This window comes from Ranitomeya variabilis, chromosome 1, assembly GCF_051348905.1.
Source record: "Ranitomeya variabilis isolate aRanVar5 chromosome 1, aRanVar5.hap1, whole genome shotgun sequence".
Classification (NCBI taxonomy): Eukaryota; Metazoa; Chordata; class Amphibia; order Anura; family Dendrobatidae; genus Ranitomeya; species Ranitomeya variabilis.
The window spans coordinates 899,749,006-899,765,839 of NC_135232.1; the positions used below are offsets into that span (position 1 = coordinate 899,749,006).

The 16,834-nt window shown below is 40.9% G+C and overlaps 1 protein-coding gene across 3 annotated transcripts in view; it reads right to left on the bottom strand.

Annotated features, from left to right (window-relative positions):
• The window catches only part of ANK2 (ankyrin 2), a 648,838-nt gene that overhangs the window by 81,108 nt on the left and 550,896 nt on the right, over window positions 1-16,834 (bottom strand). For 2 of the 3 annotated variants that reach the window (XM_077278822.1, XM_077278815.1), the window contains exons 27-31: window positions 9,277-9,501; window positions 6,802-6,956; window positions 6,344-6,555; window positions 512-716; window positions 48-144 (exon numbers count right to left, since the gene is read on the bottom strand). In XM_077278822.1, the coding sequence (XP_077134937.1) occupies window positions 48-144; window positions 512-716; window positions 6,344-6,555; window positions 6,802-6,956; window positions 9,277-9,501 (894 nt within the window). Of the gene's footprint in view, window positions 1-47; window positions 145-511; window positions 717-6,343; window positions 6,556-6,801; window positions 6,957-7,504; window positions 7,604-9,276; window positions 9,502-16,834 lie in introns of all 3 variants that reach the window. The other variant, XM_077278806.1, reaches the window with a different exon arrangement.

Genomic DNA, 16,834 nt, shown 5'->3' on the forward strand with positions numbered 1-16,834 from the left:
TCCCCGAATCGTTAACCCATCATGGATATCCTAATATGGTCCTTTACCTGGCAGATACATTAGTAGTAAAGGAGACACATTCATTAACAAATGTAAGTGGTGTGGTCCCGGTGATGTCTTCCCATTGTGCGGGAGTTGTACCACCTAAAGGCAAGCATATAGTTTATAAATATTGCATATTAAAAATGTAATGTTAAGATATATCAACAATTAAACTGAAATGACATCATTTCATGTGATAAATCTGCCTTTTATTTAAACAGTTTACAAGTCACCAGCAAAGGATTTTAATTAATTGTAGACAAGTATTGCTTGATATTATTTTTTTTATTGTTAACTATTTATAATGGTTTTTAAAAAAAAATATATTTAGCATTTGCTAAAAATGGCTAATAAAAGGTTACCATAAAAAAAATATACAAAAATGCAAAGATATTCAGGTTCAAGAAATGTCAAGTCTATATCAATATAGTGTAATATAGTAATGATACTACAATTCCAAAATACTTACCGGTTATACTGCATAGTAATCGTAGTGTAGGGGTCTCACCACCGTATCCATTCAGCATTGCATCGCTAGAGGCCTTGGGAACTGGGATAGTCATTGTTATAGGCTTGTGGAATTTCCTTCTTCTTGGCTCTAATGTTACAATAGGACTGAATGTTGCCTTATTGCCTAGTATCTTCTTCACTAGTTCTGGGTGCATTGGCTGGGCCTATAGTATGAAGAGAAGGACACCGGTCTCAATCTATTTCTGCACATTACATCTTTATTGAAACAGTTCTACTTTGTTTGTACATGAACACGTTGCATTACACAATTCAATTAGGCTTTCTCAGCATTTAATATTATTAATTACTGACCGGAAAAAAATGCAGTCTACATAAATCTACACGATGATCAATATGGATATTATAATGCTACTGAATCGTGTACATGTATAGCCCAATCAGACAATAATAATTTATCCTACAGAGACTTTCCTAAAGTCATTAATAGAATACACTTAGAGTAATTGTCATTTTAATTTATTATTCATAAATCAATCATACATGTGAAAATAAAGACATCCACTTCTCTTCCTAGATTGATAATTCATTCTCAAAAGTTTTAATTTGCAGGTAAAATCTGTATTCAGTGAAGACAGAATTTTCCATTACAGAAAGGGGAGATGATAGTTTGTGCTCAATAAATTCTGTCTGTTTTTCCCTTTTTAACACCACAAAAAAACATGAAAACTCTGTTTTGTAACAATCATTTTTATAAATTGGACATGGGCTTATTACCTGCTATTTATTATTTATATGCTTTATGGCCAATGTGAACATGCGTTTATGTTCCGCATGTAAACCAACTTAAACCAAGCTCAACTGTTGTGTTTTTTTCTTTGTATTTTTGCATTCTGTGCAAGCCGAGGTGTGGCTTCCCTCTCCTGAGCTGGAAATTACATTTCAAGGCTTCCCCAGACTGGTGTCCATAGGTCGGGACCCGGTCCTTTTGTCTGCCCTTATTTACACAGTTAGGTCAACTCTGACACATGGTAAGGTTTTTAATATTAGACAGCGTAGGACCGTCCCGATCAGGGTCACCTTGTCGACGGTGGGATAGCTTTTATGCTATTTTTGATCAAAAACAGTATTACTAAGAACCCTGTGTTGTTTACATGCACTTTTGCTTTTTACTTATTTAGTTACAACAGCAGGGTTTTTGCTCATTTTGTTTCTTGTAGGTTTTACTTATTACCTGCTATTTATTATTTATATGCTTTATGGCCAATATGAACATGTGTTTATGTGCTGCATGCATACCAACTTAAACCAATGTCAATTTTTGTGTTTTTTATTTATTATTTATTTAATTTATTTTTCATTTATTTTTCCTTGGGGGCATTTCAATAATTAAATAATAAAATATTGTTATTTTCATTTTATTTCCCTTGTAACTGGGGCTGGGATATTAGCCCCAGTTCCAAAAGGAAAATGCAGTCCACTGGCTGCATAGTAAAGCTATCTGGGTCTCCTATATATAACCCAGCAGCTCCTGCTCCCTCCCTATACACATCCATCACATGATCACTGTATATGGAGGAGGATGCGCTATCAGCATACATAACACCTCTTTAGCACTGTGCATACAGCCATATAGCAATAAATCATCTGATGACTCCCTCACAGGGCCGGGACAGGGTATTTTGGTGGCCTAGGCAGATGAAGCTCATGGTGCCAGTTCCCTCCCCCCTCCCCTCAGCCCCCAAGTAAAGGAATGGGTCAGAGACTGAGGTAACAGGTCCCCTAATGCCCCCCTCCTTCCGCTCTGATGACCATTTCCACTAGTATTGTTACCCTTTTCTCCCAAAAATACCAGCAAAGGTAAAAAAAAAAAAAAAAAAAAGAGTGGTGCATTTTTTGGGGTGAGGCTCAACTGTGTGTTTTCAAATTTAGATATAGAATTATTAATTGTTTGCAGATCATTTACACATATAGTGATATTCATCACTTACAACCAATTTGTAAAAGTCAGACCCAAGGATGGTCATGGAAACTTTTAGAGCTTAACTACAATGTGGGCTGTTTGGTTTCAATTAAGGTGTCCAGCATTTGGTGGATATCCTAATGAAAACTAAACAGAGCCATCATAGATAAAGGGATAAATCTCATGGTTTTTATGTCCGCCATGTGACAAATATAGTGCGGATGGTAGTAGTTCTTCATCATGTAGTGATGGCTGTTCTTGTGATGTATTCATCACAAGAACCATCATCAGTAAATTAATATAAAAACAAAATCATCATCAGTACATAAATGGAACTCCATAGCCATCAATAGTACATAAATACAGTACCCGAACCATCATCAGTAAATAAATAGGTCACTAGAACCACCATCAGTACAAAATAAATCTCCAGAACCACCATCTGTACATCACTACATCACCAAGCTTAGTTCAGCAGTTGTATCTCCCAGTATGTCTTTAACAATAGTAAGGAGACGCTAGGAGCTGTTGTCATCAGTCACTATCAGACTGCGAACCATACAGGAACAACAGTGCTGATGAGATGTAGTCAGTATCAACACGCAAACATTTACATCCAGGTACCGTTATATGCGACATCTTCTATGATTGAGTTGTGTCTTTCTTTTCGTCTCCATCTTGTCCTGGCGCCATGATGACTTTTCACATCCACAGATCTTCTCTGCAGATTTCCCTCTTCTCTGCTCTCCTGCAGCAAATCTCAACATGGTGCACTTAAAATAAAAGTGTTATTAAGATGCCCTCTGCATAAAAAATATCTGTCCATACTACTCCCTTATGGTATATGACCTCCGCACAGTCCGCCTTAATGATCTACAGTATAACCACCACACTGTCAGCCATTATCAGCTTTAACTGCCACACCTTATGAATCATGACCGTCCCCTCTCCACTGTTTTCCCTTACACTGATTATCCCCACGCTGTCCCCCACCCTGCTAACCTCTCTCCATACTGTGCCCACATTTCACACTGCCCCTTCTCCATATCCATTCTGAGCCCCTTCTCTACACTATGCCCTCATACTGCCCACCACATTGTATTCTCCAAACTGTACCTCTACCTCACACTGACCTTGTTCATGGTATGATGGTCACCACAGCAGCCCAAACAGTATATTCACATCAGCCCCCCAAATATACACTACAATGTCCACCACAGCCCCCTATGCAGTATGATGTCCACCACAGCCAACCAATTATGTAGTATGGTCACCACGCCAACCCCTCATATAATGTCTCCCACATAATATGATGTCCCCTACAGATCCTCTTGAAATGTCCCCACATTCAGCCCCTCAAAGTCCAGACATTCAGCCCCTAAATGTCCCCAGATTCAGCCCCTCTAATGTCCCCAAAGCCAGCTCCCCCATATTATCCTCACAGCCAGCCCTGTTATGACCCCAATGGCGAGGGTCTCAGAGGAACGTGGAAGTCTGCAGAATACAAAAATCCAGCTCATAGGGCAGTGGTAACTGGGTTGACCATATATCTACTCCTAACGCCAACACTAGAAGTAGCCGGGGATCATTCCTACGTTGATTCTAGATGACACGCGCCAGCCGGAGAATCTAGCTACCCCTAGTAGAGGAAAACATAGACCTTTCTTGCCTCCAGAGAAGGGGACCCCAAAGCTGGATAGAAGCCCCCCACAAATAATGACGGTGAGGTAAGAGGAAATGACAAACACAGAAATGAACCAGGTTTAGCACAGAGAGGCCCGCTTACTGATAGCAGAATAAAGAAAGGTAACTTATATGGTCAACAAAAACCCTATCAAAATCCACACTGGAAATTCAAGAACCCCCGAACCGTCTAACGGTCCGGGGGGAGAACACCAGCCCCCTTAGAGCTTCCAGCAAAGGTCAGGATATAGATTTGGAACAAGCTGGACAAAAATACAAAACCAAAACAAATAGCAAAAAGCAAAAGGCAGACTTAGCTGATATAACTGGAACCAGGATCAGTAGACAAGAGCACAGCAGACTAGCTCTGATAACTACGTTGCCAGGCATTGAACTGAAGGTCCAGGGAGCTTATATAGCAACACCCCTAACTAACGACCCAGGTGCGGATAAAAGGAATGACAGAAAAACCAGAGTAAAAAAACTAGTAACCACTAGAGGGAGCAAAAAGCAAATTCACAACACAGCCCCTCAATGTTCCAACAGCCAGCTCCAGTATATTGCCCCCACAGTCAGCTCCCCATATTGTCTCTGCAGCCAGACCCTCAATGTCCTCACAGCCAGCTCCCTCGTATTGTCCCCACAAGCCCCCCTAATGTCCCCACAGCCAGTTCCCCCATATTGTCTAGATAGACAGCCCCTCAATGTCTTCACAGCCAGTCCCTTAATGTCCCCACAGCCAGCTTCACTATATTGTTCCTATAGGCAGCTCCTCCATATTCTGCCCAGGCAGCTCCTCCATATTGTCCCTACAGCCAGCCCCTTAAGATCCCCACAGCCAGTGTCCCTATTTTGTCCCCACAGCTGGCTCACCCATATTGCCCCCAAATTCAGCCCCTCAATTTCCCCACAGCCAGCTCCCCTATATTGTCCCCACATACAGTCAGCCTCTATTGTTATAGCCACCATTTATAGGCAAAGTAAAATAATAAAAATAATAAAGAAAGCTTATACTCACCTAATCCCAGCTCTCCATCTTCGTCTCCTCTTCCATTCAGTGGCTCTGAATGGCATGATGAAATCATTGTATCGCGCCATCCAACATCCCCTGCGTGCACTGTCTCAAACAGGGCGCAGGCCGAAGAGGCCTGCGTTCTCATGGAGTTCCCGGCAGGGTAGGAAGCTGATGACAGCTCCTCTGCTCCTATCCTGGGCAGCGCCGATATCAATTGTATTTGCGTCTGACAGACAAGAATACAATTGAGTGCAAGGAGTGAGCGACGGCCGGGGTGCAGGCAGAGAGAGGGGTGAGCGGTGACTGACACTGCTCCCCTGTGTGTTCACGCCTTGGCAGTCAATGTGTAGAACGCCTCTGGCTGGAGGAAGGTGCCGTCCGGCTGCAGGCATTCAGCAGTGACAGGGTTTTGTTTGCACCCTTGTCAGGGAGGCAGATGGAAACCCTGCATACCCCTTGTCCCGGCCCTGCCTCCTACAGCCACAGCTACAACATCATATGTATCTTGACTACTGTGAAGTGACGTTTTAGAACATAACAGTATAAGAGTATGAGCCAGACTGCTCGGACATTAAAATGTGCAAACAAAATGGTTTTGACATCTTTTTTTTTCATGCTAATGAATTTTCATTTAAAGTTACAGGCCCAAACTCTAAAACTACTACACTCTTGAAAAATATACTGTAGTTGGCAATATGTGCCTTTGTTATTTCTGTCAGGAGAACTTGTGTCACTAATACTGTATTTGGCATTTTTGGGCTGTTTAGTCCTGACCCCACACCCAGTCATTTGTAAGTGGGAATTACATAAACCACACCCCTTTTGAACATATGACTTTTCAAATTTGCCAGGATTGTTCGGAAAAAATAGGGACACTTGGCATGAATCAGATTTACATCAATTTGTACTTGATAACAGGCTTGAACAGTAGGAAAAATATGTGAATATGGGTGCAAATAGATGAGTAGAGTGATTTGAATTCACATAAAGTCTCACAACAACAACAATTGACCTGACAGAAATCACCAGGGCAAATGCTAGCATTCTCAGAGTAGAGTAGGCTTTAGGCCTAGAACTCCAGGCAATAAACAGAGTCATGATATATATTTAGACATACGGTATTTTATCTCATGTTTGTCATGGTAAACTTGATTTCATATACTTGAAGATACCTGAAGGCCAACACGGATTCTCTTTGTAAGTGCACCTTCTGGGAAGACAGCTTGGACTTGAGGGACCACAGTGCTGCTAAGAATTCCTCCCTCGGGTCCAATCAAGTTGTTGTCCTGTTTCACACGAGAAACCACTGCAAAATACTGTGGAAAGTCTCGAGTGATAATACGGCAAATGCGTTTTCTTTCCAGTTCTTCAGGTGGGTCAAGAACTAGAAAAATAAGAGAAAAATAGAAGCATGAAATTAAATAAAATCCATAAAAAAACAATAAAAGATATAAATATGTCTGTCAAGGCGCTAACATAGAGGAAGCCATGATACCAGTGTGAACAGAGCTTTATACAAGTAAAAAAAAGTAAGTAATATGAATACTATTCTATTACTACTTTGAAATTCCTTACTATAAAATATGATAGTCATGGTATCTGGCTGACAAGAGATTCATGACAATAATACCTTCATCCATGCCATTAAGTATCTCATTGAGTTCATCCTCTGTGAATTCACAAAAGTGTTCTTTCCAGTTGTCACCAGTCTCACTGCGTAATATGACCAGCTCCCGCTCTTTTCCACGCAGTGCCGCAAAATGAGGGATCTCCACAATCACTGGCCTGATTAACAATATATCATATTGAGAGATTAGCGGGGAAAAAAGTGACTTCATGCTGGGACAAAGAAACCTGGGATTTTTAGTTGGCAAGCACACACAACAAAGGGTGGAGGCAACGATTCACTGCATTGGGAAGGTCATACCGGACCTTGAACCATTCTAGACATCAAGTCTAGAATTTGGATTATTTTTTTAATCAAATTTAGTAGTTGCTGAGTTTTCAGAAATACTATTGTAAAAATCAATGAGCATGCTGTTTAAATAAATGATCCAGGTTCCTCTGACTCCAATCACTATGAAAAAAGAAAATCACATGCTCAACCAAAAGAATAAACAGCACTAAACAATAATACACAGAAGAGAGTAACAACACATACAGTACCACTAAAACCATAAACACACAGATTAAAATGCTTTATCAGACCGCAGTCGATAGTCACATTTTCAAATTAAAGTACACTGACAAAACCACTGACAAAAATTAAATAATACTGAAGAACAACGGGGACGAGGCCGGCATCCATCAACTAGATCTTAAGTCTATCCTACCCAAGGAATTTGGTCCCAGGAGGTCCCAGTTGAAGGATTCGGCTGACCAAGCTTTCTCCCTCATTTAGAGGGGGAGGAGCCGTAGGAAGGTGTAGTTTACTGAGTACATCCAAAGCAGCAGTGGGAGAAAGAACATAGGTAAGAGGAATTTCAGCTTATCTTAGAGGTGAAAAGGGGAATTTGAGAAAAAAAAGTATTTTGCAAAGGTTACATGCCAGATAGAATACGACTTTTCACTTGGGCATTGGTATCAGTTCAAATCAGCGTTTCACGTTCTTGGAATGTTTTTGAATATGAAAGGGGTTCAAGTAAATGTGAAAACAGCTTTCATTCAACAGATAGATTAGAATAGAGATTCCTTACATTTTGATGTGTATGTTACCAGAAATGTACGAAATTAGAACTGTTTAGAATTATAGAACTGAAAGTATTTTACAGAATGCCTAAAACTTGTAGACAGAGTATAAAATAAATTCATCTGAACATATTTTCTAGTCATTCTGTGGCATAAAATAAATGAATCTGTGCAAATATTCTAACTTAATCTCTGCACATTTCCAAACCCTAATATTTACACATCTCCTGACTTTATGACTGCCATACACATTAGATAGCTGTTGGTCAAATTATCCTATTTTTATTATGTGGGAAACATCGTCAAACATTTGTGATGGCGAAATATCTCTGGGAGAATAAAAGGACCAGCAGTTCGAAATCGAACATACCGAATCCTTAAACTCCCCCGACAATCAATTGTCCAGCACCCCCATACATATTAGATTGCCAGCTGAACATGTCCGTATCGGCGGGTTCAGCCAACATTATAGTCTAATGTTAATGTTAATTTTTACACTTCTCACAACCCTTTAAACCTTAGCCCTAATCTGTCCCTCTTCCTAACCCTAAGATATAAAAGACTGAAATGGTGTACTATTAGATAACAGTTTATTAATAAAAATGTCATCTCTGCATCTCTATTGCTATTCTACCTGTCCTTAGCTTCGGTTGCATAGTTTTCAATTTGGTAATAAAGTGTCCTCTCCAGTTGTCTGTTATTTTATTAAAAAAAACAACCTATCTTTTCTATACAACACCTTCTTTTCACACAGTGCCCTGTATAATATGAATTCTTAATAACAGAGCGTACTTCTTTCTGTAGAAGAGTCAACCTGCTCATTTATTTAGTTACTCTCAGGAGGCATAATTTGAGGCTCTTCTGGCCAAAAAAAGTTTTAACATGGCCCCCACCTATCACGTGCATGTGACATCAATAAGACTGGTGTGTTCTTTTGTGGTTCAGGGGCCCCATCAGACACTTTGGCGGGAGTTCAACTGCCATCTGTGCACCCATTTTAGCAACACCCACAATGAAAATAGTATATGTGATCAAAAACATCTCAATGGGTTTCCATGAGTGCTGTATTATGGTTCTGTACAATTAACCTTTTTTTAATTTTAATTCTTAATAGGACCAATAAATGTTATTCTCTTGAGAAAAAGGGTTCTAAATTGTCTATGTGCCTCATAATCTGAATTATATTTTTTCCTGTGTTTTTTTAAACATGTCTGCATGTAATCATCAAGAGCATCTTACAGTCAATAAAATCTGGGTGTTTTAGAAATATTTTAAATATTAAAAAGTAGATATATAAAACAGATGCAAGCAAAGTTCAAATATGTGCACATTTAGCAGGTCCTTTCCTGCTTCCCATTTAGTTCCAGATAGCTTGATAATCTTAACAGATGCAGAAGTATTATATATTATAACTTACCCAAGGAACTGAGCTCCTGAAGGCCCAACTTCAATAAGCCGACTGGCCAGACCTTCCCCTTCTACCATGGGAGGCATAGTAGCCAATCGATGACGCTTGACTAAGCGGCAGGTCACTCTTGTAGGGGCTGTGCATTTCCGAGGAGGAATGATGATTCTTAATCCATTATGCCTGCAACCTCTCATGGCGCCTCCACGAGCATCCACCATGAAGCTAACTAGGAAGCTAAGGGAGAGAAAAATAAACAAAATCATCAAAGCATTCACAAGATAAAGACCAAAATCATGCTTGGATAGACAGCTCTGAGCAGTTTAGATACATATGTAGATACAGAATATGTGAAAATACAATGCGACCGCTATGCCTTGTAATAAGAAGGCAGCATTGTATACATCTGAGAGCCTTGGCGAGTTATGTCCGTCTTTCCAACATGGATAGGCTACATTACAGACGAAGGCCTCCTGTGCAGCACACTGATGTCATGTGAATTACTATAATGGGGGAAGACTAGAGGAAAAGCTTTTTAATTCCTTGGAGCTTTATATGTGCAAACAGTTTTAATCTGTTAAACTGTGTGCCAAACAACTATTGAAGAAAATGCAAACTGTAGAACAAAACAGTCACATACACACATGTGCAAGGCAAAATAGATTCCACATGCTTCTGATCACAGTGAAAATAAACAAGTCAATACACAGAGTGGTAGAAAAGCAAAATGCAACTTCTGGCAAAGGAACAGCATGCACCCATAATGCATGTGAATGGTGGAGGAATTTTGAACATGCATATATTTACATCCATAAACATAGCAAGATAGATAGCTAGCTAGCTAGCTACCTAGATAGATATACACACATACATTATATACACATATATACACTTACATAGTCACGGCCGAAAGTGTTGCCCCCCCCCCCCCCCTGAAATTGTTCCAGAAAATGAAAAATTATTGCAATTACACATGTTTTGTAATACACATCTTTATGTCCTTTTATGTGTATTGGAATAAAATCTAAAAACAGAGAAAAGGGCAATATGAACATAATTTCAAACAAAACCCCAAAAATGGGCCGGATTAAATTGTTGGCAACCCTCAACTTAATATTTGATTGCACACCCTTTGGAATAAATCTTATAGCCATCAATACGCGTCTTACACCTCGCAACTGGAATTTTGGACCATTCTTCTTTTACAAACTGCTCCAGGTCTCCCATATTTGAAGGTTCCTTCTCCCAACAATTTTAAGATCTCTCCACAGGTGTTGAATGGGATTTAGATCCGGACTCATTGCTGGCCACTACAGAACTCTTCAGTGCTTTGTTTCCATCTATTTCTGGGTGCTCCATGAAGTATGCTTGGGGTCATTGTCCTGCTGGAAGACCCATGACCTAGGATGCAAACCCAGCTTTCTGACACTGGGCACTACATTGCTACCCAAAGACTGTTGGTAATCTTCAGATTTCATGATGCCTTGCACACAGCCAGGGCACCAAGTGCCAGAGGCAGCAAAACAACTGCAAAACATCTTCAAATCTTTACCATATTCGACTGTAGGTACTGTGTTCTTTTCTTTGTTCCTCATTCCATTTTCGGTAAACAGAAAAATGATGTGTTTACCAAAAAATTCTATCTTGGTCTCATCTGTCTACAAGTCACTTTCCCAGAAGGATTTTGGCTTACTTACGAACATTTCGGAAACTGCAGCCTAGCTTTTTTATGTCTCTGTATCAGAGCAGGGGCATCCTCCTGGGTCTCCTACCATAGCATTTCATTCAAATGTCGACTGATTTCGACTGAGTTCATGTTTACACTGATGCACCCTGAGACTGCAGGACAGCTTGAATTTCATTGGAACTTGATTGATGCTTATCTACCATCTGGACTATACTGCGTTGAAACCTTGTATCAATTTGCCACCTTGACTACTGCAAGATCCTTTTCTGTGGCCTCCCTGCTAACACCCTTGCACCTCTCCAGTCCATCCTTAACGCTGTTGCCCGACTAATTCATCTCTCTCCTCGCTACTCCTCCGCTTCCCCCCTCTGCAAATCTTTTCACTCCCATTCCCTCAGCGTATCCAGTTCAAATTACTAATACTAACCTACAAAGCCATCCATAACCTGTCTCCTCCATATATCTCTGAACTAATCTCCCGATATCTTTCCTCGCGTAATTTCCGATCCTCCCAAGACCTCCTTCTCTCCTCCACACTTATTCGCTCCTCACCCAACCGCCTCCAAGACGTCTCCGGAATATCCCCCATCCTCTGGAATTCTTTGCCCCAACACATCTATCAACCACATTCGGATCCTTCAGACGGAACCTGAAAACCCACCTCTTCAGGAAAGCCTACAGCCTGCACTGACCTCACTGCCTCCTCACCACTACCGAAGCTACCGCCTCACCAACACCGGAGCTCCTGCAACCCTCAACCTATTGTCTCCTTCCCCACCATCCTGTAGAATGTAAGCCCGCAAGGGCAGGGTCCTCACCCCTCTGTATCAGTCTGTCATTGTTAGTTTGCTTACTGTAAGTGATATCTGTAATTTCTATGTACCCCTTTTCATGTACAGCACCATGGAATCAATGGTGCTATATAAATAAATAATAATAATAATAATTTTTCTCTGCTGTCCACGTCCAAGGAGATTAGCCACAATGCCATGGGTTGTAATCTTCTTGATTATGTTGCGCTCTAGACAAAGGAACATCAATATCTCTGGATATTGACTTGTAACCTTTAGACTGTTGATATTGTTCAACAATTTTGATTCTCAGGTCCTCAGACAGTTCTCTTCTCCTCTTTCTGTTCTCCATGCTCAGTTTGGCACACAGACAAACAATGCAAAGATTGAATCAACTTCTCCCCTTTTTATCTGGTTTCATGTGTGATTTTCATATTGCCCAAACCTGTTACTTAGGCTGGGTTCACATTGCGTTAATAGCAGCCCGTTCAGCACATACACGAACGGGCTGCTGTTAACGTAAGTGCCGATGTTCCAACGCGCTAGCGCAAATGGAGCATTTGCTAGCTCCATCTGCACTAGCAGTGACGGACCCGGAAACGCTGCAGCCCGCATCTCGGGTCCGTCACTCAATGACGGCACATCGCTAGCTTACGCCCATTGTGGGCATGCGCTAGCGATGCGTCCGACATTGCATTCAATGGCGGCATTAACGGACTACGTTACACCGCGTTATGCCGCAGTGTAACGTAGTCCGTTTAACAGAGTCACTTAACGCAATGTGAACCTAGCCTTACCGCAGATGAGTTTGAATGAGTATCACATGCTTGAAATAAAGTTGTTTACCCACAATTTTGGAAAGATGCCATCAATTTTGTTAGACCCATTTTTGGGGTTTTGTGTGAAATGATGTCCAATTTGCCTTTATTTCTCTGTTTTTTCGCATTGTTCCAATACACACAAAGGAAATAAACATGTGTGTAACAAAATGTATAATTGCAATAATTTTCTAGAACAATTTCAAGGGTGTAAACACTTTTGGCCATGATTTTGTATATATATATATATATATATATATATATATATATATATATATATATATATATATATATATATATATATATGTAATCATATATATCTATAGTTAAGGATATATACACATATATGTATATATTATATGTGTATGTCTATATATACTGTAGATATATAAATATATATGTATGCATATATTTATATACATATATATATATATATGTGTGTGTTTGTAAACATAATGTATGGTATATACATATCCATATTGTATACATCAATCACAGGCCAAAACCACAATAAACAAACTTTATTTTAAAAGGTTCTACAATTATAAATGAGGTAGGAAAATTAGGCTAAACTAAACATTGGCTAATACTGTGCATCATATTTATTAAAGATTACACATTTGTTCTACAACCCTTAGCACATGCCCTGCTAATTGACAGTAGAAGAAGTAGATTAAGTAAAACTGTATATTGGACAGATCTCACTAGACACTAGATTACAGTTATTAATATAGTATAGACCTCAAAGGGCTGTCCACTTCAAGAAATGATTTCCAGAAATGTCTTGACCTTCAGTTGTCAGTAGAGCCCTGGATCCTAGCAGTACCACTTCCAGTCCAGTCCTGGCTCAGCTAGTCATCAATTCTGTACATGAAGGGGGCTGACTTGCTCACTTCAATCGCTAAGGCTGCTTTCACACATCAGATTTTTGCCATCAGTCACAATCCGTCGAATTTTGAAAAAAACGGATTCATGGTAGATTGTGAAAAATTGATGCGACGGATCTGTTTTTTCGCAGGATCCGACTAGCTGATCTGGCTATTGGATCTTAAAAAAAATCAGAGCATGCTCAGTTTAAAAAAACGGAATCAGTCGCCGGAATCCACCATTTGACGGATCCGGTGCCATAGGTTTCCATTCTAGTAAACGCAGGATGGCGCCGGATCCGTCGCTCTCCGTTTTTTTTTTTTACAGACACAAAAAAGTTCCTTTGTGCGTTGCCTCCGGCCGCCGAACCGACAATTTTCGACAGATCTGGCCAACGACGGATGAAACGTGAGGCCATCCATCGCAAATAAAAGTCTATGAGAAAAAACGGATCTGGCGGTATCAGTTGCTGGATCCGGTTTTTTTTCAAAATTTGACGGATTGCGACTGATGGCAAAAACTGAAGTGTGAAAGCAGCCTAAGCCAGACCCCTTGTCTCTTTGCTGGTTCATACACAGAGTAGGGGGCTTGGATAGCCACTGATGATGTGCCATCACTAGAAACTCTCTTTTATGTGGAACAAGTCAGAAGTGGACCTGCTAGGACTCGGAACACTGACGATAGCTGGAGACCGAGACGCCTTTAGAAATTAAAGTAAATTATTAAATTCTACATGTTTCTATTATAAATGTATTAAAAAAGGGTTACTCCCAACTTTGAAAGATATCACCTTTCCACAGGGTTAGGCCGGTTTCACATTTGCGGTTGTGTCAGCAGCGTTTCTTCCGCAAATATCCGCATGCGTTGTGTATTCCTATATTTAACATTAGGGACGCATGCGTCTGTGATAGTTCGCGTTTTGCCGCGTTTGATGATGTTGTGTCGTTTCGTCGTCTGCGGTTTGGCGCGGTAAACGCTACATGTAGTAATTTTAGAGGCGTCAATTTGCCGCCTGGAAACGTTTGCGGTCAATTGCGCCAAAAAAACGCATTGCTGCCTATGTGATCGCATGCGTTTGCTTGCGTTTGTGAACGCATGCGTTGCACCAGAGAAAAACATGTCTAGACACTAATTAGCCACCCCCCACATACAAGGTGATAAAGGGAGGGTGTGGACATTTGCAGGTCACAACCCAGCAGACAGCCAAGCAGAGCAGACAGACCACAGCACCTTGGAGCAAACAAGCCTCTGAACAATGTGAGTATATCCTAGCCAATGCCAATATTTTCTATTTTCTGTCTCTACATGTCCTAATTTCTGCCATTTCTTTCTTTCTGCATGCATCAGAATGTCTTCTTCGGATTCTTCTGATGAGGATCAAACGCCTGGGCCAGCACAAGTGGAAAATGTCAGCGAAGTGAGTACTTGCCTCCTCAGATTGGTAAGTATTCACTGTCACATCTACACATATGACAATTTATTTTTTCCTTTTTTCAGAGCACCACTTCTACTGCGGCAGAGACTGGGCAGGAGCAGCGGAGTCATGGTCGATTGGCACGGCGGCAGCGTGTAAGTATACCTGGCTGACTGTTTATTGTATCCTCACTTTACAATTCTTGAATCTTCATTTCTTTACTTTTCTCTTTCTTTCCTTTTTGCTTCTGCACTAATTTTTTTTTACTTTCAATATTCATGCCATTTCTCTGCTTCCGTTTTCTTTCTTCCTTATGTTAATGTCTCCAACATTAATGTCCTTTTTTTTTTTTTAGGTTCCGCAACGGGATGAGGACCTCATAGACAATGACCACCTCATCTCCCTGGTCCATGAGCGAGTCCCGTTGTGGGACACCTGGGATCCACTGCCTTCCAACAACGTAACGATCCGGCGCCTATGGAATGAGGTGGCCACAGCGTTGTGGGATGGCTGGGACAACGCCCCAACTCGGGTCCGAACTGCATTTGGTAAGTATTGCAATTCAGTGTGATGCAGCCAAGACCTTGGCCGTGCTCACACAACTGTGTATGATGAGAGAAAGTCATGAAATTTTCTCTCAGCATACACAGTTGTGTGAGCACGGTCAAAAGACCATTGTCTAACCATTATGTATTGTTTTTTCAACAGTGGCCAAAGTCAAAACACGTTGGCGATCGATGAAGGACCGCTTCAACAAGGACCTGCGTCAAGAGAGCCGGCTTCCTAGTGGTTCTGGAGCAAGGATCCGAAAATACAAATACCACCGCATCCTTGCATTTTTGAGACCGGTCCTTGCCCAGAGAACGTAAGTATATTTTTGGTGAAAAAAAGAGATGTTTTGGAATGCATTTGGCTGCCGTTACACTAGCATTTTTTGGTCACTATTTTGCATCAGTATTTGGAATCCAAAACCAGGAGTGATTGATAAATGCAGAAGTGGAGCATATGTATCTCTCTCCCCATCACGCTCCAAGTGTCTCACCCCTGCTGTTCCATGTGTCTCACCCCTGCTGTTTCATGTGTATCTCTCTCCCCATCACGCTCAATGTGTCTCACCCCTGCTATTCCATGTGTATCTCTCTCATCACGCTCCATATATGTCTCACTCATCATTCTACATGTCTCACTCTCCCATCAGTCTCTCTCTGCCATACTAATGTATCTCTCCCCTCCCTCCACAATGCCTGGCCATTCACTGCAGACCTTGAGCTCCTTCTTATCTTACTGAAGGATGAGTCACAGACAGCTCCCCTCAGATAATGCCGCTCCATACACCCCACATGTCTTCACTCTTCCTCCAGTCCACCATGCTGCTGAGACCACTGTGTTCTGCTCTTCTGTAAACTCTGTAGCTGTGTTTCTGATGCAGTAACTGCTGGTGATAGCAGATCACAGAGCAGTCACACACAAAATGGCTCTGCCCTGTGATGCTGCTCTTCATTATGCCCCAGGGATACTAGACCACCCAAAAGGGGAGGGAAATGGTGATGTCAGCAGTTACTGCCCCAATTTTCCAGCTAACAGTAAAGCTGGTAAGTCTTACTATAGCTGCTTGAGGTCTAAAACGGAAAATGCTCCCCCTAGTGGTAAATATGTATATTTGTAAGAAAATATATAATATTTTTCATATAGAAATGTTTGCAAACAGTGCAAACATTGCATTAATACATTTTATTTACTATTTTAAGCTTAATTTCACACAAAAAAAAAACTACTAGAAAACTGGTGGCACCTTCCCTTTAAGGCTGCCGTCACACTAGCAGTATTTGGTCAGTATATTACATCAGTATTTGTAGCCAAAATCAGGAGTGGAACAAATAGAGGAAAAGTATAATAGAAACACATCACCACTTCTGCATTTATCACCCACTCCTGGTTTTGGCTTACAAATACTGATGTAAAATACTGACCAACTACTGCTAGTGTGACGGCA